The sequence below is a fragment of the Leuciscus leuciscus genome, assembly GCF_965113295.1.
Source record: "Leuciscus leuciscus genome assembly, chromosome: 14".
Taxonomy (NCBI): domain Eukaryota; kingdom Metazoa; phylum Chordata; class Actinopteri; order Cypriniformes; family Leuciscidae; genus Leuciscus; species Leuciscus leuciscus.
Window position 1 is genome coordinate 29,162,476 of NC_138738.1, and position 20,933 is coordinate 29,183,408.

The 20,933-nt window shown below is 36.2% G+C and overlaps 1 protein-coding gene across 12 annotated transcripts in view; it reads left to right on the forward strand.

The window, feature by feature from the left end:
* Window positions 1–20,933, forward strand: part of lrrfip1b (leucine rich repeat (in FLII) interacting protein 1b) — a 36,827-nt gene that overhangs the window by 13,639 nt on the left and 2,255 nt on the right. Inside the window, exons 2-21 of one of the 12 annotated variants that reach the window (XM_082136854.1) lie at window positions 3,782–3,868; window positions 5,739–5,756; window positions 6,007–6,054; window positions 6,556–6,600; window positions 7,294–7,344; window positions 8,520–8,585; window positions 10,939–10,983; window positions 12,073–12,138; window positions 13,165–13,242; window positions 13,598–13,627; window positions 13,752–13,877; window positions 13,960–14,130; window positions 15,021–15,113; window positions 16,495–16,587; window positions 16,858–16,950; window positions 17,089–17,233; window positions 19,456–19,505; window positions 19,697–19,814; window positions 19,921–20,000; window positions 20,193–20,297. In XM_082136854.1, coding sequence (XP_081992980.1) covers window positions 3,782–3,868; window positions 5,739–5,756; window positions 6,007–6,054; window positions 6,556–6,600; window positions 7,294–7,344; window positions 8,520–8,585; window positions 10,939–10,983; window positions 12,073–12,138; window positions 13,165–13,242; window positions 13,598–13,627; window positions 13,752–13,877; window positions 13,960–14,130; window positions 15,021–15,113; window positions 16,495–16,587; window positions 16,858–16,950; window positions 17,089–17,233; window positions 19,456–19,505; window positions 19,697–19,814; window positions 19,921–20,000; window positions 20,193–20,297 — 1,608 coding nt within the window. The remainder of the gene's footprint in view (window positions 1–3,781; window positions 3,869–5,738; window positions 5,757–6,006; window positions 6,055–6,555; window positions 6,601–7,293; window positions 7,345–8,519; window positions 8,586–10,938; window positions 10,984–12,072; window positions 12,139–13,164; window positions 13,243–13,597; window positions 13,628–13,751; window positions 13,878–13,959; window positions 14,131–15,020; window positions 15,114–16,494; window positions 16,588–16,857; window positions 16,951–17,088; window positions 17,234–19,455; window positions 19,506–19,696; window positions 19,815–19,920; window positions 20,001–20,192; window positions 20,298–20,933) is intronic. The other 11 variants (XM_082136858.1, XM_082136859.1, XM_082136862.1 and 8 more) reach the window with 11 other exon arrangements.

Here is a 20,933-nt window from a genome sequence, read left to right on the forward strand (position 1 = left end):
GTGCAGATCTGGCAGTCCGCGCGGCGTTCTGCTCATCAGTTTCAGCGGCCCACGGGCAGGTTGCTGACAAATGCCTCAACAATTTCCCACTTGTGATCCATGCTCATTTTATTCATGAAGTTATAGTTCATCCTTAATTTTAATAACATTTAATGTATTTTCTTAATAACAACAAGTGAAAATTAAAAAGTGAAGGTCAGCAAACCAGAAAGTGCATCATATTCAGTTTATTAACTTGCCATAAATTATTACACAAATGTTCAGTAAATGCATGAAGAGCTCTCTATGGCTCTGGGTATGCCTAAGCTAAATATTGTTTTGACAGTGGCATCATAAAATGCTTGATATGACTCATACCATATATGAAGACTCCTCGGTTCAAATGTCACATCAGTGATACAGTGCAAAAAAACGCAACAGTTTTTTTTTTTTTTTTTTTTTATCTTGAGTCTTCACGAACTTTCGCGGGGTTTACACGAGCTCCACCAATCAGATGCATCACTGTGGGATTGTGGGATTGTTTAGGATTGTGGGTAATGAAGTACTTCTCCAAGACATCGCGAATAAAAGGCATTTATCTCAAAACAAGGTTAGTGCCCCATGAACTTTTGGCGGTTATATGAGCATATACAATCGCTTAGTACAGCCGTAGCTGGTTTTAAGTCTACCATGTATGGTTACGTTTTTATGGCTTATACCCCAACTGTCAATGGAGAAATTGTATTGAATTTTTACTTCCGGCACCGGCTGTGGGCGGGACTGTGATGCTCTATTGTTTACTGTATGTAGGCCTGAGTAGATGCATTAACAGTTGTTCATTCAAATTAAAACGTTTATCACTCCTAAATTTTGCGTCATACATTTGTCTTGATGTGAACTGGCCTTAACTGAAACAGATGCTATACTGCATATTCTTTCTTCTTTTATAGAAACACAACTGGTGCCATTTTGTGTCTCAGTTATTGATTGTGGTGAAAATGACCTCAGAGGACTTCATTATTAATATTACTGTAATATTGTTGCAGTGTTTGTCTTGTTGCTATGTAGTTTTGTACATTGTAATGAACCTTTCTTCCTGGCGGAAGCTAAGATAATATACATGTACAATTATACAGTTTATATTGTAACTGTTTTCCATTGTTATGTCTCTGATAGTCAGTAGTGTGAGAGTTGCTCTGCTGAGCAGTGTGAACTCCAGCTCCCTGCATGCTGTTGACAGGCCAGTGGACGTGGTTGGCAGGATCTAGGCCAGAGGCTTGTCTGAAGCCCCTTATTCAATGAGTTGTGACTTGTTCAGACAAAAGAAACAGAGCTGCTTTCTAACAGTCTGTTTGTGTCGCCTCGGCAAGCTTGTTATGCTGTCCACTTTCAGAGATTTAGCCAGACTTCATACAGTGCATTAGCCTATGCTGTCTGGATATATTGCATGCACAACAAAACGCTTGCTCTTCCGGAGCTTAATGCTTTCATATGGAAAAATAATTTTATGCTACTTTAATAATTTTGGGGTAAAACAAAAAGGTAGCACATTGGAATTTACTAATTTCATTCAACAGGGACAGGCTGTTTTCACACAAAGGTTTGATTACAGGCAATCTGGATTTCGTAATCAGATTTAAAAAAAAGAAGTATTTGTAAAATATACATTTTAAAATACTTGTAATCAGACTACAGTTCATTTTGTATTGATTACATGATTACTTGTTATTCTCACAATGGCACAAAATTATTCATAATTCATTGATTCCACTTCTTTGTGAAAATTCTCTTTTCTATCAAATTTTCTGCACACACTCACACCCCAAACTGCCTTATCTAGTTACTAGTTACTAAAAAATGAAAGTAACAACATAATTTGCATTTTTGCAAATATGGGTGTGTGTAATTTGGGAACCAAGGGGCAGGGTTTTGACATAAAACATTGACAAGAAAATAAAAAAAACTTTCTCTTTTTTAAACTGAATGCTAACAAAGATGGCTATAAAATAAACTATACAGTAAACTTTATGTCGTTTTAATTACATTACATTTTAATGATTCGGTCTAACTCTGACAGTATTATGTAATGTTTCATATTTAATAATATTTTAGTGTAAAATTTGTGAAATTCAAATCGTCCCCTTGGAATTATAAGGTTCTATCTGCGTTCGGAGCCTTTTATGTTTAAACTGGAGTCGGACAATGATGGAGAGACTCGAGAAGAAGTGACAACATGTAGAATACAACAGGACGTTTCTGAATGGTTAGTTGATGAATTTATGTTGCACATGACATGTGGAGTTAACTAACTTCAAGTCATGGATTAGCATATTCTGTCATGATAATCTATAAAATCGCTCGTGTGGGAACTGTTGTAAGATGCCTACAGAGTGACATGATATTGCATTTGTATTACGTACTGTATTGCATGTGAAAAGACGGATGCGACAGCTTGAGCAGACTCACAAATGAGCTGTACTACAACAATTCTTCCTCTTAACATGGACTGCGTGTTCCCGGTGGCGGGGTTTATGTCAATTTTAGGGTTAGTGATGTCACTAACCTGGGAGGAATGTCATGTAGTCCCTAACGGTCGTTTGTTGTAACAACAATTTCTTTAAAAGCAAATACCTTCCTTTGCCTTGAACTTTGAGTGTTATAACTTTGCAGATGTTGTTTATGCTCAAACAGCAACATTACACACTAATTCAAGTTTGAAAAGTGAAATCATAATCAACCACCACTTTAATACATTTAATACGTCTACATTAAAATGTAATAAAATTCGATATGAATATCCCACATTTCTGCCACAATACCATGGTGCAGTTAGTGTTACTTCAGTAATCCATGGTAAATGATGGCCATTTGTTGAATGAAAAAAAACCTTGTGACTGTATCGTTTCGAACAGTGTTTCTCCTGTTTGTCAGTTCTGTTCCATCTGGCTTTAGTTTAAACCACTAATACATTTGAAGTGTGAGGACCACAAAATGCTATTTGTATGGTGACAGATAGTAAGCATTTACAATGATGTACATCAGTTGGGTTGTTGAGCAGGATTTCTTTCTCAGTTATGCTTTGGGTTTCACTTGTTGACCGGAAATGGCAGCTTGGAGGCAGTGAGTGAGCTATTCCTTCCTGGCACAGTTTGTGTGTGTGCGTGCTTTGCTGGTAACTTTAGTTCAATCGGGTGGTCACAATATCACAATCTATGTTTGGTTTTACAGCTTACAATATTATAATCTATTAATGATTATTTTCATGTTTATATAACAGTCGATTATATTTTTCCTTGACCATCATGTTGATTTTGTTGTTGTTATGTTTCAAACATTTTCTTTATACTGTAGGTAGAACAGTCATTTCTAATGGTTCTTAATCTTAGTTATGGTTCTACTGATTGGTACTCATTTCCATGGGACTTCCACCCCCTCAAGACAATGATGAGATTAAAACTATAATGGATTAATCACTGAAAGTCTGTCAATAGCTTAATTAGATTACATTCCAAGAACTCTCAACTTCAATTTTAGCATTCGCTCTGCATAGAACTCAAGCAGAAAAGGGTTTTCTCTGTCATACAATTTTCCTTTCTCACTCACACTGGTAAATAGTCTTGACTTTCATTTGTATTGAATAAAAAGAAAACTGCTTTATGTGATTAATGTTTTCTCTATTGGGCAGTTCTGACTCTGAATCTCTCTCTCTCTCTCTCTCTCTCTCTCTCTCTCTCTCTCTCTCTCTCTCTCTCTCTCTCTCTCTCTCTCTCTCTCTCTCTCTCTCTCTCTCTCTTTCTACCAGGCGGAGGCAAGACTGGCAGCTAAACGAGCAGCCCGGGCAGAAGCTCGAGAAATCCGTATGAAGGAATTGGAGAGGCAACAGAAAGAGGTCAGGAGATAATCTGTTTGGCAGACTGTTGCAGTTCTAGTTTCTTCTTAGGCTATAACAAATAGCCTGTGTTGTATGGTTCTACATAGAATTTCACACTAGCTTTATTTAAGCAGATCCATACAAGCAAAAGTACAATTACTGAATTCTAAACTAGTAAATATCTTGTATCATTAAATAATACTAAATAATTGTCGCAGAATAATACTCAATATATTGTGCCTAATGCCTGCAACCCTGTTGATATTCAGAACAACAGCACTCTTGCTTGTGTAAAATCTTTTAAATAAACACTTACCTGATAATGTTACAGTGTAAATGTTCAGTAAACAAGAAGTTAATATTGAGTAACTTAAATATTAAAAGCAATATTGACATTTATGTTTTAGTTTTTTTAACATATAGTAATTGTTTAGTGTATGAATCAGTGCTTTTGAGCGAGTCAGCTTAGTGAATGTTTCATTCACTCACTCGTAATAAGGTTATAATGTAACATGCAGATAGGGTTTGAAAATTCCCACCACTAATACACAAACTGAAATGAAAAAAAAGTGGAGTAAAATGGTTCTCCAGGACGAAAGATTTGTAGATTCTCTTTAATTCTCACAAACGACCTAAGCATGAAAGTACAGTACCACTTTTAGAATTAAGTTGGAGCAGAAACACAGTTATTCATGATTTAAACATCTTAAAGTTGTGATGCAGAGTAAAGAAATGTATAAATATTCCTTTTTCATGCATAAAGGTTTTGCTTAGCATATAGAAGAGGGGGGATGCGTGTGATCATGGATCCTATGTGTGTGTGTGTGTGTTTGTGTTTGTGTGTGTGTGTGTGTGTGTGTGCGTGTGTGTGTGTGTGTGTGTGTGTGTGTGTGTGTGTGTGTGTGTGTGTGTGTGTGTGTGTGTGTGTGTGTGTGTGTGTGTGTGTGTGTGTGTGTGTGTGTGTGTGTGTGCTGGTGTTAACCTTTGCTAGTCTGTATTAGTAAACTGAAGATGTGATATGTACTGTTGTATGTAGTGCCGAGTATGGCTTATGAGGTAACTGGGTGAATGTTATTACTTTTCACATGCATTGGAGGTATATCCTTTATTTAGTAAATGTATTGTCATGTGACTTTTTTGGTGTTTTAAGAGTATCATATTTCGGAATAGCTTCTTTGATAATTTTTTGCATAAAAGTGCAAATATTTGGGGTTGTCGTTTAGAGTGTTCTCTGCTATTGTGTGTGTTTAAATATACTGTATATTGGACCGATAATACATCACTGTTCAAAAGGTTGGGGTCATTAAAGTTTTTTAATTGTAGAAAGTCTCTTATACTCACCTAGACTGTATTTATTTAATGAAAAATACAATGAAACAATAATTTAGTACAATTTCCTGATTCAATACTATTTCCTGAAACAGAAAATATTATTACAATTTGAAAGAATGAGCATGTTTTTATAATTAATATAATTCAAAATGTAATTTATTCCTGTGATGGCAAAGCTGAATTTTCAGCAGCCATTACTCCACTCGTCAGTGTCACATGATCCCTCAGAAAACATTTTAATATGCTGAAAACTGTTGACTGAGAACGTTCAGTGCATCATGTGATCAATTGCTAAATTTAAATGTGATCCCCCAGGATATTGTTAATTTGTTGGCATTTTGAATCAGAATCATTTTAAGAAGGCTTTTGAGAATGTTTTGGGTTGTGTAAATGGTGTGCAGGTTATAAAAATCACAGATTTGTATTCTTTATACCAGCTCTATCGTGATTTATTTACAAATGATCCCTATAGTCTCATTTAAGCTCTTTATATCTTTCTCTTCCTGTCTCACTGTCTTTCTTTCTCTTCATCCTGGTCTCCCTGCTGTTTAATTAGATATATCAAGCACAAAAGGTAAGATCTGTCCCTCCATAATGTCTTTCTAACAGTCCTCATATTTGATCATTATAAATACAACAAGCTGTAGTATTTTGCATTGTTTAATGAACATCAGGTTATAAAAATACAGCTAAAGCTTGAGGAAGAAATAAACAAGACCAATCTCAAACCAAGTTCTCTTGCAAACCTGTTTGTAACATCCTCCTATACTTTCATTATAACCCTTCCTCATTTGATCGTCTTGCTCTCCTCCTCTCTGCACCAGAAATACTATGGGCTGGACAACAAATGGGGCCATATTGAACAGTGGATGGTATGACCTGTTATTATACCACACTGCTGCATGCAATAGACCGCCAAAGAAAGAATTCGAATTAGAATCAGGTCCCACACAGCACAGGTCCCGAATGCAGTTAATCAAACCCTAACTATCACAATGTATCCTTCAGAGAATGAAATGTGATTGGTTGGTGTTGCATGTCTCTTAGGCAGTCTGTGTCTGATCCTCATTTCACAGGCTTTACTGGAGCAGTGGGGGGCAGGAGGCCCATCTGACATGTTAGGGCTTAGTAGTGGTCATAACATACAGCAGGATTATAGGGCGGTCGCGTGACCCACATCTTAAAGCACTCAACCCTCCCCTCCCACCCCTCCAGACACCCTGTCTGAGCCCTGCAATAAACCGTGATATGACAGACAACGTAATCTCTCAGTGCATGCTTTGTTGTTCAGTTTTTGCAGTGTTTGATAGTCATGTGACCTTTTGACCTAAAACTTCCTGCTTTCTGTCCTCTTTTCCCGCTCTGCTTTTCAGGAGGACAGTGAGCGGTATTCCCGCCACTCTCGGAGACATACTTCGGTCTGTATCTCTCCATCTGCTTTTTGTCCTACACTTTTATTCCCTTTTTTAAAATATTTCCTTTGTCCCCTTTTCCCCTTTTTTCCCCTTCTTCCTCATTCGGTCCTCTTCTTCATCACTCATTTCCTATATTTTATTTTTGCTAAAGGTCTGTAGTGTGCTGTTCATAACAGATGTCAGATATACTTCACCCAAAATTGAAAATCACTTAATCACCTTTATGATGTTAAAAAACAAAATTTCATGCTAATTTCCATGCGGTTATGTGAACGGGGACTGAAGCTTTCAAGCATCATAAAACTCCATTACATGGTCATAAAAATAGTCCATACAATTCTTCCAATATGAAAACGTTGTGTGAGAAACAGACAATGTAGGCTAACACACACACACACACACACACACACACACACACACACACACACACACACACACACACATTTACTATCTAAATGGTTATATACCTTTTTTTCATGGAAGCTTATTTCTGCCAAAGTAATTACAACTTTTTATCCAACAAATTTTTTTTTAATATTTTTATAATTCACTGACAACATTTTTTGTATATGCATTTAATTCTATCCTTTTTTGACCCACGTTTGCTATAGAAGTACACTCTCAGGCATACAGAAAAGCATGGTTTACCCAAAGCACAGTTCTAAACTCCCTGTTTTCTTTGTCTTCCTGTCTCAGATATCAGATGATGAGGAGCGGATGTCTGTTGGCAGTCGGGGGAGTTTGAGGGTTAGTATACCTGTGATTCCTCCTATAAAACTTATCATTTGGATGATACAATAAAAATAAAAAAACACTGGAGATTTTATACCAGTTTCTACTGTTTAACACACAATTTGAAGAGTGGCAGTTTACTTTCTCTTAATCTTAATCTTATGTCACTTAAATAAAAAAAGATATTCAGGACTTACACTACTGGTCAAAAGTTTGGAATCATTTTAATTAAGAATTGTTTTATTTTGTTTTATGATTATGCTCACCAAGGCTAAAAAACAAAACAAACAGTAATATGGTGAAATACTATTACAGTTTAAAATAATAAAAATGTTATTTAAATATATTAAAAAAATACAATTTTAATTCCTGTGGTGTCAAAGCTGAATTTTAGGCATGCATGAGTCTTTAGTGTCACATGATTCGATCATGTGAAACTAGTCTAATTAGTTATTAGCTCGGTTCTATGGTCAATAATGGTTCTTATTATTATCAATGTTGAAAACAGTTTTTTTCTGCTTAATATTTTTGTTGAAACCATGATACACTTTTCCAGGATTATTTGATGAATAGAAATGTCAAAAGTACAGCATTTATTTAAAATAGAAAGCTTTTGTAACATTCTGCCTTATTTTTTTATGTGTCCTTGCTGAATAAAAGTATCTCCCAAACTTTTGATCACAGTTTCCACAAAAATATTAAGCAGCAAAAAAAATAAATAATTTAAACAATGACAATGATAAGAAATGTTTATTGAGCAGCAAATCAGCATAATAATAATGATTTCTGATGGATCATGTGACACTGAAGACTGGAGTAATGATTCTGAAAATTCAGCTTTGCCATCATAGGAATAGACACTACATAAACTCATTAGTTATTTTAAATTGTAAAACGTTACAAAATCGCAATTAGCCTATTCTAAACTTTTGAACGGTAGTGTAAGCAAACATCAGTGAAATGCAAAGAGAAACAATGTTAGTAAAATAGCTGATGGAATTGGTAACAGAATAATGAATCCAGACTCTGTGCGACTGCCGTTTGCACACAGAGTCCTTTCACTGCTTGTTCCCTCTTTCATTCATTCTTCATCACACTTGTGCAACAATCTGTCACCTCAGCTATTTTCATGGGGCTTTTTTTATTTCTCATCCTCACATTGTTCTTTTGTCCTCCTCTGCTTACCGTAGGGTAACCACACAGATCTCTGCAGCAGCACCAGCAGTCTGCCTTCAGCCAGACTACAAAATGGACGGGTCTGTCCCTCTCACAATCCCTAGCAATCCCTCTTTATTCCTGCCTTTATAATTAGTTCCCTTCCTCATTGTTTTATCTTATAACCCTTTCTTCATTTTGCCCGCTCCTCTTTCCTCGTTCATCTCACAGGAACGCTTATTTTCAAACAACTGTCAGTCGACTACAACTGTTGGTTTCTGAATTAAAATTTTTTTTTTTTATTAAAAAAAATAAAAATATCCAAATTGATAGACAAAATAGACGTTGTAATCAAAATTATTCAACTTTCAATGCAAATAAGGTTTATTGGCAAAATTCACTTACAGCTGTTTGCAATGAACAAATCAAACAAAAGTAATTGAAATAGTTCAACACAACAATGTTTCAAGTGGTTTCCCCAAATTCAACTGAAAATGACTTCTGCAGACTCAAAATTATTCAACCCTTTCATGGCAAGCATCTTTAGTATGTAGTAGAACACCCTTTTGCTGTTGTGTACCAGCTGCAAACGAGATGTATAACCAGACACCAGCTTCTGGCAGCATTTCTGAGGAATCTTAGTCCATTCCTCATGAGAAATGGCCTCCAGTTCAGTAATATTCTTGGATTTGCGCTGAAACCACCTTCTTCAAATCCCACAAGAGATTTTCTATGGGGTTCAAATCAGGTGACTGTGATGGCCACTGTAGAATCTTCCAGGACTTCTTCTCTTAACTTTTTGGACCATGCTTTTGACTTAACCATATTTCTAACATGCAGTCAAAAGTAACACTCAACAACAAACCTAGCCAGTTCAGGTATTTCATGTGTTCTAGCCATGTGTTCTTTGGACTCCTCAAGTAAACCTGCTGCAACCAATGAAGCCTTCATTAGTTGCATCTGTTTTGCTGATTTGTGATGTTGTGGGGGATTCTATTCAGGGGGTTGAATAATTTTGAGTCTGCAGAAGTCATTAAAAGTTGCATTTTTAGTTGAATTTGGGGAAGCCACTTGAAACATTTGTTGTGTTGAGCTACTGTATTTCAATTACTTTGGTTTGATTTGTTCATTGCAAACACCCGAAAGTCTGTAAATGTTGCCAAAAAACCTGAATTGCAATGGGGGTTGAATAATTTTTATTAAAACTGTATTGACTTTTTGTGATTAAAAAATCTATTTAAGTGTTTGTATAAGCAACTATAGAATCCAAAGGTCTGAAATTTTTATGTTAACTTAACAAAAAAAAACAAAAAACATTTTGCTGTATTTTGCGATATATTTTTAAGTACTACATTACCCACAATAGCACTGTGAAATCCACCAATCAGAGAAGTTGATGTTACTGAAACTAGCACTGCATCTTAAGGTGTGACCACATTAGCAAAACTTCTATGAAATTTTGTGAACTAAAAAAGTCCATTATTAGTAGTGTAGCGATGTATGAAGCATCGCTCACCCGGAACTTACTTTGACAAACTTGAACCCAATGCAATGGACATTTTTCACCCTCAAGCGCATGGATTCCTATCTAAATGATTTTTATTTTGGTCGCAAATATTTTCCAAACATCTGTAAATGTGTCTGCACCTTAATTTCTGCCTTAAAAAGTAGTCAAGGTTAGAATTAGTAAATCCCAAATTATAGCATGTTGTAAATGGTTAAAGTTCCCCTATGGTGAAAATCAAGTTTTTAATGTTGTTTATATGTCTATGTCTTGTTTTAAATATGCTTCAAGACAAACCATGTGCAAATTCATAAGTCAACACCATTGCTGAGTATTTCCTCCTTAAAACGAACCAAAGACAGTCTCAAAAATGCGGTTTGAAATCACTGGTGTTTTTGACGTCACAAACTACCTTGTAACCAATCACGTCAATGAGTGGATCTCTGAGCTGGTGTGAGTGAGTGGAGGCAGGGCTAATTTGCATATTCATAGAACCGTGTACACTAAATGAGGCAAGGGTATATAGTTACATTCAAGCTATTTTAAGCCATGAAGAATTTTTTTCAAGGAAAAACCTTTTACAATTTTTATTTTGGTGATCAAAGATGAGTTTTAAGAAATGCTAATACTTACATGCAAATGCAAACAGTAAAATGCACATTTTACCTCCTATTTTAAATGCCTATTGAGAAAATTAATGAAAAAAAATATATACTTTTGTAACGAAGAAAGCTGCAAAAGTAAGCTGTCGTTTTTTTTTGTGTCTATACAAACTTGTTATAAGATGTGGTGCTGTATTGCTGGTAGGATGTTGTAGGAAGTTGTTTGATAAAATCTGATATTTATTTATTTAGGGGAGAGATTTTTTTTTTAACTTGAAGAATGTATAGTATTTAAATGAAATGTTATGAGCATACATTTTTCTTCCTCCCCTCTCTGTCTGTTTTTAGCCCTCTGCGCTTTTTAGTGAAACCCCCCGTTCAAGAAGTCTCAGGGTTTGTTTCCAGTTGTCATCTGCATGCAACCTGACATGCAGATTGTTCGTTAACTCTGTTTCATCTTGTGAATACATGACACACATTGTAATGAACTTAAAGATATAGTTCATCCAAAAATGACAATGATTATGTTGTCATCGTAACCCATATTACATTTTTTGTGTGGAACACAAAAGGAGTGATCTTGTAGAATGTTCGAACTGTTAGTTTCTATAATATGAAAGTGAATGATTACCCCGGCTGTTCCCTGTTTTCCTTTAAAGTACAATCATTATATGTAATACTCTTTTGTTGTGCTTTAGAGAAGTATGTAATGTGTTGACTAAAGCACATGTAATGTACTTGATTATAATTTTAACTATTAATATTATTTATATTATATAATATATTTAAAATATATTAATATTTGTACTAAATTACAACTTCTAATATATTATATATAATATATTAATATATTATTTATAAATATATGTATTATTATTATTTTATTTTTATTTTAGAAAAGAGCTACTTGGACATTCTGCTAGGTATCTCTATATCTAGTTTGGAACAATATTAGAGCAGAATAATGACATTAATTTTCATTTCTGGGTAAACTATCTCATTTACGGACTTGTTGTGTGTGTTCAATCCCTCATTTGAGCAGATACCTGCATGCAATGTAGTAAACTGATTCGCAGAATCTTGTGTTGACAAGTTTATGGTTTCCATTGCCTCTTACTCAGGCATCTAATGCAGAAATCAATTATTTATTTAGTCATTCCATAAGTAATCAGAATACATCAGAGTGCATTAGAGTTGATGGCTAATGTGTTAACTTTCTGTAAACACACAAAGAAGCTTTATTTGGACTCCTCTGTATGTCATGAGCATTTCCTCCTCATAATGTGTTTAAAGTACATCTTCTCTGATTGTTAGCAGCCCTGTTTGATCACATTTCATGATGGTGAACCATCTTGGATACATAAAGCGGCCATTTAAGGGTCTTTATTTTAACTGTTTGTTGTGTTCTCCATGGTTATGTCTGAGAGTTATCGAGTCTGTGAGGTGAATATAGTATGGTGAGGTGTTCTGTTCTGTCTGCAGGGGTCACTGCATGAAGAGAGTTCATTCTCTGGCACTAGGCGTTTCAGTGGCTCCAGCGCTAGAGGCGTAAGGCCCAATTTTTACCTATCCCTCTGAAAGGGGCATGACCTGAATGACCCAATGCCAGTCTGGGCTTGTTGAGCGTCTTGCATGGTTCTGTTTTCAGACCACACCACAGGCTTGACTAGGTGTTGTCTGTGTCTATTTATGTCATGAGCTTCTCTGAGGAAAGTTTGGGAGTCTCCACCCTACTGTTTTCCCCACTCTTGTTGTGTTTGGATTCCTGCATGGCAGTAGAGTGGGACTGTTGGTGTATGTCCAGTATGTAAAGCATGCATTTGATGGTTAATCATCTTGGATTGAATATCTTTTTGTCTTTTGTGTGTGGTCGAAATATGGTTGTTTACTAGTCACACTGATTGACTCTGCTTCGCACAGATACCTGCTAATGCTGTGTGTCAGTGTGTTTTGTCCCACAATATGGGTATGGTTTTACACTACTCTTTAAAAGATTGTTTTTTTTTTCTCCAAAAATTAATAGTTTTATTCAGCATGGATGGATAAAATTGATCAAAAGTGACAGTAAAGACATTTATATTATTACAGAAGACCTCTGTTTCAAATAAATGCTGTTTTTCATTCATCATTGACAACATTGATAATAATAAGAATGGTTACTTTAGTACCAAATCAGCATTTCAGAATAATTTCTGAAGGATTGTGTGACTGGAGATTGGAGTGATGGCTGCTGAAAATTGGATCACATGAATAAGTCACATTTTATTAAAATAGGACCACTTATTTTAAATTGTAATAATATTTCACAATATTATTGTTTTTTACTATATTTTTGGTCAAATAAATGCATTCTTGGTGAGCAAAAGAGACTGCTTTCAAAAACATTAATAAAAACGTACTAGCCCCAAACTTTTGAACAGTAGTGTATATGGTACTGTGTCATTTCTTTAAACGTTATACTTATCACTTCCCATAATTTTCCTCTAATGCTCAGAACTAACTCTCTTTCTGCTAACATCTGCTCCTCTGTCCATCTTATTCTGCTTTTTTCTCTATACCTGCTTTTCTGGTCAGCCTTCAGACTACAATGGCTTTCTGGGCTCCAGTTCCAGGGCTTCATCTAGGGCGAGTTCAGCCCGTGCCAGTCCTGTGGTGAGCTTCCCATTTCTATCACTGACCAAGCTTTAGTACTGCAGTTTCAAGGTCAAGTCTGTCATCTCTGTAACACATGAAGATCCATGGGAAAAACTGTCCTGTTCTCCTGTTCCTTTGCATATCCTGTTCCTCACTCTGGAATATTCAGTAGGCTATTGTGTGGAATTAGCATGAATCTTGTTTGTGTCGTGCTCCCTCTAGTGAGTAAAGCATGGAACATATCTATAGATGCCCCAATTCTAATGCATTATTGTTTTAAATAAGTATTTCTCATTTAATGTGGATTTGTATAATGAGGCTGGAATATTTTTACATTGTGGCTTCTGCTGAACATGTTTAATTTTTCATACAGGTGGAGGAAAGGTCAGACTTCCTGGAAAAGGTCAGTAGAATAATTTTGAGGATGTTGAATAGATGCACATACACAATTTTTAATCCATCACAGTGAATAATACCGCAACAAAGTGATCCACCAGACAAAGTAAATATTTAAACTATATCCTCAGGGTTCCAGGACAGCCTCCACCCTCTCGGCTGCCACTCTAGCATCTCTGGGTGGAGGGTTATCACGAAGAGGAAGCTGTGATACCTCGCTTTCAGCTGACACTGAGGCCTCCATACGGGAAATGAAGGTAGTTTTGGTGTGTTCATAATACTAAAATATAATGGCCATGATCTATATGTAAAGATCTTCATTTTGTTGTCTACTCTCAGGACTCTCTGGTAGAGGTAGAGGAGAAGTACCGTAAGGCCATGGTGTCCAACGCTCAGCTGGACAATGAGAAGACAAACCTGATGTATCAGGTGGACACACTGAGAGACACTCTGATGGAGCTGGAGGAACTTCTGTGTGAGACACGAAGAGAGTGTGAGGAGAAAAACAGGGTAAGGCCTATCAAATGATGAAATAAATTATTTGATAAAGAGGGTTTTAATACAAAGTCCAGTAGAATAATTGACCCTTTTACAGTACATTTAAAAAAAAAAAATATTACAAAATATGAAATTTACATTAATGTAAAATGTACATTACATTTATGTGATCCATGAAGTGTGATGAATAAATATTATTATTGACAAAACTACTACGGTGAGACAAAATCCCATTGGAAGTGCATCTAGGTTAATTTGACCCCATTTTACAAAGAGTATTGAAACAAAAATGTTTTTTTGTTGTTGTTTTTTTGTTGTTTTTTTCAGCCTATGACCAATAAATAAATAACATTGCAGAGGCTCACAAAGTATACGTTTTGACATACAAGAGGAATGAATGGAATATCAAGGAATTAAATTATTATTGGAAAAATATTGTTATTATTGGATTATATTGGAAAAAAATCTAAAAATCTAACTCTGTTGGGTCAATTTGACCCCCTGTTGGGCATTTCGGGTTAAGTCTGATCATAACTAAACTTCTGTATGTGGCAATGTTGCATGCTATAGTATAATCAGTTATATTGAAGTTGTTTTGCAAATATGGAAATTATTATCAGAGAAGTTGTTTTCTCTGGTAAGCTTTTAGTGTGAGTTATCAATCAAGCACACAGAGATATCAGCACTCAATATACAGTACACAGACTGTTAATATGCAAAGATTACTGACATGCACACAGTCATGCAGATGGTCATTGTGAAAGTCATAATTTGGTTGTACTTTAATAAATACTACCGTTCAAATAACTATGACAGTACAGCTGCTAGTAACCAGGAATATACTGCAAATTTACAATGAATTTTTCAGTACATACTTCAATGATGGGCATTTCTGTTTTTAGGAGTGCGAGCGAGAACGTCATGCCCACAATGTCCTAAAGATCCAGTTTGAGGAGATGAAGGAAACACTGAAGCAGAGTGAAGAGTTGTTGACGGTGAGCATCACCAGTAAATGATGGGGCACTCTTCTGGCTCTTTGTCTTCCTAACATACACTCACCTAAAGGATTATTAGGAACACCTGTTCAATTTCTCATTAATGCAATTATTTAATCAACCAATCACATGGCAGTTGCTTCAATGCATTTAGGGGTGTGGTCCTGGTCAAGACAACCTCCTGAACTCCAAACTGAATGTCAGAATGGGAAAGAAAGGTGATTTAAGCAATTTTGAGCGTGGCATGGTTGTTGGTGCCAGACGGGCCGGTCTGAGTATTTCCCAATCTGCTCAGTTACTGGGATTTTCACGCACAACCATTTCTAGGGTTTACAAAGAATGGTGTGAAAAGGGAAAAACATCCAGTATGCGGCAGTCCTGTGGGCGAAAATGCCTTGTTGATGCTAGAGGTCAGAGGAGAATGGGCCGACTGATTCAAGCTGATAGAAGAGCAACTTTGACTGAAATAACCACTCGTTACAACCGAGGTATGCAGCAAAGTATTTGTGAAGCCACAACACGCACAACCTTGAGGCGGATGGGCTACAACAGCAGAAGACCCCACCGGGTACCACTCATCTCCACTACAAATAGGAAAAAGAGGCTACAATTTGCACGAGCTCACCAAAATTGGACAGTTGAAGACTGGAAAAATGTTGCCTGGTCTGATGAGTCTCGATTTCTGTTGAGACATTCAGATGGTAGAGTCAGAATTTGGCGTAAACAGAATGAGAACATGGATCCATCATGCCTTGTTACCACTGTGCAGGCTGGTGGTGGTGGTGTAATGGTGTGGGGGATGTTTTCTTGGCACACTTTAGGCCCCTTAGTGCCAATTGGGCATCGTTTAAATGCCACGGCCTACCTGAGCATTGTTTCTGACCATGTCCATCCCTTTATGACCACCATGTACCCATCCTCTGATGGCTACTTCCAGCAGGATAATGCACCATGTCACAAAGCTCGAATCATTTCAAATTGGTTTCTTGAACATGACAATGAGTTCACTGTACTAAAATGGCCCCCACAGTCACCAGATCTCAACCCAATAGAGCATCTTTGGGATGTGGTGGAACGGGAGCTTCGTGCCCTGGTTGTGCATCCCACAAATCTCCATCAACTGCAAGATGCTATCCTATCAATATGGGCCAACATTTCTAAAGAATTATTTCGGCACCTTGTTGAATCAATGCCACGTAGAATTAAGGCAGTTCTGAAGGCGAAAGGGGGTCAAACACAGTATTAGTATGGTGTTCCTAATAATCCTTTAGGTGAGTGTAGATGGATTCTGTTTTTTGTTATCTTCTTTCATATTTTCCTCTTAATATTCTTCTATCTGCCCATCTGTTTTCCTCTGCTTGCCCTCATGGCCGGGGCTCAGGAAGCCCAACAGTCTCGCGGGAAGCAGGCGGACTATATTAGAGAGATATCTGACCTGCAAGAAACATTGGAATGGAAAGATAAAAAGATCCTGGTACAATTACTTTTCATGGCCATGTTTCTTTAATCATATCACATCAAAACATTTCTCTCTTTTAGATTTTAACACATCATAATCTTTTGAATTTCAGAATTCCCTAAATCCTCCTTAGCTTGTGTAACTTATTAACCCAACTTGTTCAAGTATGGAATGCTTTATACTGTGTCACATGTCCCTTGTAGTCTTTCCTAACCTTACAGCTTTCCTTTACTTCTTTGTTCTTCCCTTCCCTGACTGTTCACTTTTGTGGATGGCCTCATTTAGGCCTTAGAGAGGCAGAAGGAATATTCAGACATTATCCATGATGAACGGGAGGCACTCAGGGATGAGGTTTGCGGGCTTAAGGATGCTTTAAAGGTAGAGGTGTAGAATGATTATTTGCAATCACAGAGATATAGAAGTCATTAAATGTAGCATCATTATTTTAAATTCAAAGGACCATAATAACATAATGGAAAAAATGTGATGTTGACATCAGATTGTATTCTTGCTCAGAAACATGGCATTGTGCTGGGATCTGAGGTGACGGCCAATGGGCAGGTAGCAGACGGGGCTATTGATGGGCATGCTGATTCGGAAACAGCTAGCCGATTGAATCAAGACTCTCACACGCCCACCATGACTGGAGACAGCATGTTAGGTAAGACAAACGGTTTCCAGTATGTTTTAACTCACAATCTAAACAATTGCAGCAGATTTACTTCTTGCCATCAAATTGATGTAGTGAAATGTTTACCATTTTGCTTTTATGGCATATAAATGCAAATTTGCAATGTTTTATTTATTTATTATTATTTTAGAAAACATTATAAATATGTTAAAGATTAGAATTTAAACAAAACTATGGTGAAGACTGCACAGTTCAAGATGGTGGGAGGAAATAATTTTGGTGCCATTCATGTGTCAATTTGTTAAATGAGGAAACGTTGACTGTATACATCCCCCAAAAAAGAAGTTAAAAGAGCAGGGAGAACAAGCTCTGAGGCACAGAAACTCTTATAAATATCTAGTTCAGTCATGAAACTCTAGATGGCATAGGTTGATAGGTCCTTTGCATGCAATCTTCAAGCATTCACAGTATTAGCACATGGCACAAGTTGTTTGGCGTCTGCTGATTCTGCTGTCAGTGAGATTGCTTGTTCAACATTTAAAAAGTCTGGTCTCCACCTGCTTAGATCTGCTACAGGATTTATGTATTAATGCGGCTATCTTACATGCTCACAGCAGCGTGTGTAGCAGATATAATCTGCCAAGACCAAACACATTAACCTTGCCATTTTCATTAACATTGCCAAAACCACTATTCCAAGTCTACTGATTGCAGATTTAACACCTCACTGGTAAAGTGCACTCCAGTTAATGTTGAAGAACCTGTAACTACTGTTAAAATCAGAAGAAAAAAAAACATGTCAGAGGATAAAAGGAGACATTTATTCAAGTGCAGAAACTTGATTCACTATAACCATTTAAATCTGAGAATCAGATAATTTCGGAAATTACAGTATATGAACCTCAGACCAGACAAGCAGTGAACATTAACTGAATAGAACTCAATGCTGCCATGAAAACCTCTCAAGATCTCATGTTTGAACCCACAGACTCTAACGAAGTGGATATATTTAATATCACAGGAGACAATGGTGTACAATCCAGGGACCAGCAAGAGACAGAGGCTGAGCCAGAGTTGCAGTGTGTGGAGGACACGTATAGCATGGTTGTAGAGCACAAGGGCAAAGCTTTCCTTCTCGATAGTTGTGAGGAAGCAGTTGCTGCTCTTTTAGTGCTGGATGGTGTAAATATGCATAGCAGTGAACCTCCAAAAGAAATAATATTTGATGTGAGAGGACTGAGTGTAGAAAATGAAACACAGACATTCTTTAAGACAAAGTTTAAAATTAAGAAGATCTTCAACTGCTGTGTGTTATGATTTTTCACCGATTTTTCTTTCCCCTGATGTTTGTGACAATGTCCTTTTGATTTTGATTTTTCATTGAGAAATTATACTCATGGTGTAATTTTGCATATGTACTTTTTAAATCTTTAATGTAAATGAGAATGATCCAGACATATTTTGGGCATGCAAAAGCTGTACATTTCTTTCAATATTCTGAAATTATAAAAAGCTTGATTTAAAAAAAAAATATTCAACAGAAATGTGAATACATTGTGATATGGATAAAATCCAAATGCATGGACAATTAGATGCATTGCTCTTTGGAAGAATATGTACTTCTCCATGTGTGCCAATACATCATCATCATAATTGAAATCACTTGTCACCACAAATAAAAAGCAAATACCAAAAATGTTTTATACAAAATAATATTCACATCAGTGTACATATACAATGTGTATAATAATAATAAAAATAACACCATATATACATTTTCTATTTATACACAATTCATATTAATTAAAAACAGTAATTATGTTAACTTTTTTTAATTAATTATATGATATGCTGATTATTAAATTAATTATATAGGAATATTGCTGTGAAAAACCCCCAACTCAAATTAAGATAATTTGACATACAAGAGGAATAAAGCTTTAAATAGACTTTACAAAACTGGCGTTAGAAGTAAATATATTATTTGTTTTCTTTCCTTATTCCTTATCACCCCAACGATCTATTTTGCAATCGAGTCATGCATTTTTGGTCATGTAAAATGCACGTTAATTGCATTTTTTATAATTCATTGTATAATTCATTGTAAAATGTTAAAATGACAGTTCCAATTTGTATACTCTGTACTACAAAATAAATTATATTAGTGCCTACATCGACTCATTGTGTATGTTACATTGTTCGATTCTGTATGAGGTTCATGTGCTGTACATATTTTTGTTTGAATTTTTCAGAGATCAGATTAAGGAAGCTGGTGGAAGAGAGAGAGAGTTTGCTCGACCAGGTGAGTTTTGTCATCTTATGCTTTTCAAGTGATTCATTGTTTTCTGTATAATTGATATTGTGGGAGAGCAAGTTTGTTAGACTGTGCGCTGTGGCACGTCCTGATTTTGCTGAGTTTGACAAAGATGTTGATCCAGGAACATGTTGCACTTGGTGAAATCAGGTTCTGCTGTGCTGTGTGTGTATTTGCAGGTACGGAAGCTTAAAGCCACTGCAGAGCAGAAACAGAAGAATGGAACAGAAGAAATGGGAAGCACGGATGACGATGACCTTCAGAATGGTCTGGACCCTCATATTCTAGATCTGCAGAGTAAGATACACCTTTAAATTCCAATCACTATCAGTCTTGATTTAGGCTGGCTTGTCATATGGAGTTAAATTTTTTCATGTGACCTCAAAAATGTTTTTTTCTACAGGAGATGCTAACAGGCAGATAAGTGACCTGAAATTCAAGTTGGTCAAGTCTGTGCAAGAAGTCACAGCCCTTGAACAAAATGTAAGTCATGGTTAAAACTAACACAAGACTTTTTACCCAGAGGCACAATTGCTTTCAATTTCATCATCAGTGGTTAATAATATTTCCTTTAAAGTTTTACTTCTCTTTATGCACTATTCATTTTGTTCTGACTGTGGTACAACCAGTTCCACAGTGTTTCATGCATAACCTGTAATCTCTGTCATGTGGCAGATAATTCGGCTGGAGGGTCAGGTGGGTCGCTATAAGATGTCTGCTGAGGCTGCGGAGAAAGTGGAAGATGAACTAAAAGTGGAGAAACGCAAGTTACAGAGAGAGGTACATTATTAAATATTGAAGCCTAAAAATATTGAGCACATTTTAAAGCTGTGAAATCAATTAAATATACCTTATGAATTGAGTACATGTAAGAAAAAAATTAAATAGATCTACATTTGGTGCCATGACTAATACAATTAATTAGACCTAATATGTTAAGGTAATGGACCAAAAAAAAAGAAATGTTGGGCGGGACTTGATATTGTCCATTGAATATCAACTGGATCATTGTTGTTTGCTATGGCTGCAATAAAGTGATCTCCGGTTTGTGAATAGTTTTTTTTTTTACCAAAAAATTAAGTCTGAAACTGAGTCAGCACAGATTTGCAAGTTACTCAAGTAAAATTCACTTTCGGACTTTCATGGTGACTTAAATGTCTCTTGGCTCATCCTCGACCTGACCACAGGCTCTACTCTTCACCACAATGGTAACACCAAAACATCAATTTAACAGAAACTCCCATGAATCCAAACATAAAAGAACATGCACTAACAGATCTCCTACTATATACATTTTGTGCAAAACACAAAATAACACTTAATTTCGACAATTACTCCCCTTATACAGTCCGTATCATAGAATGCTTGGAAAATCAAATTTCCCTCTCTTTGCTCGTGATTGTCCAACTTACTCAA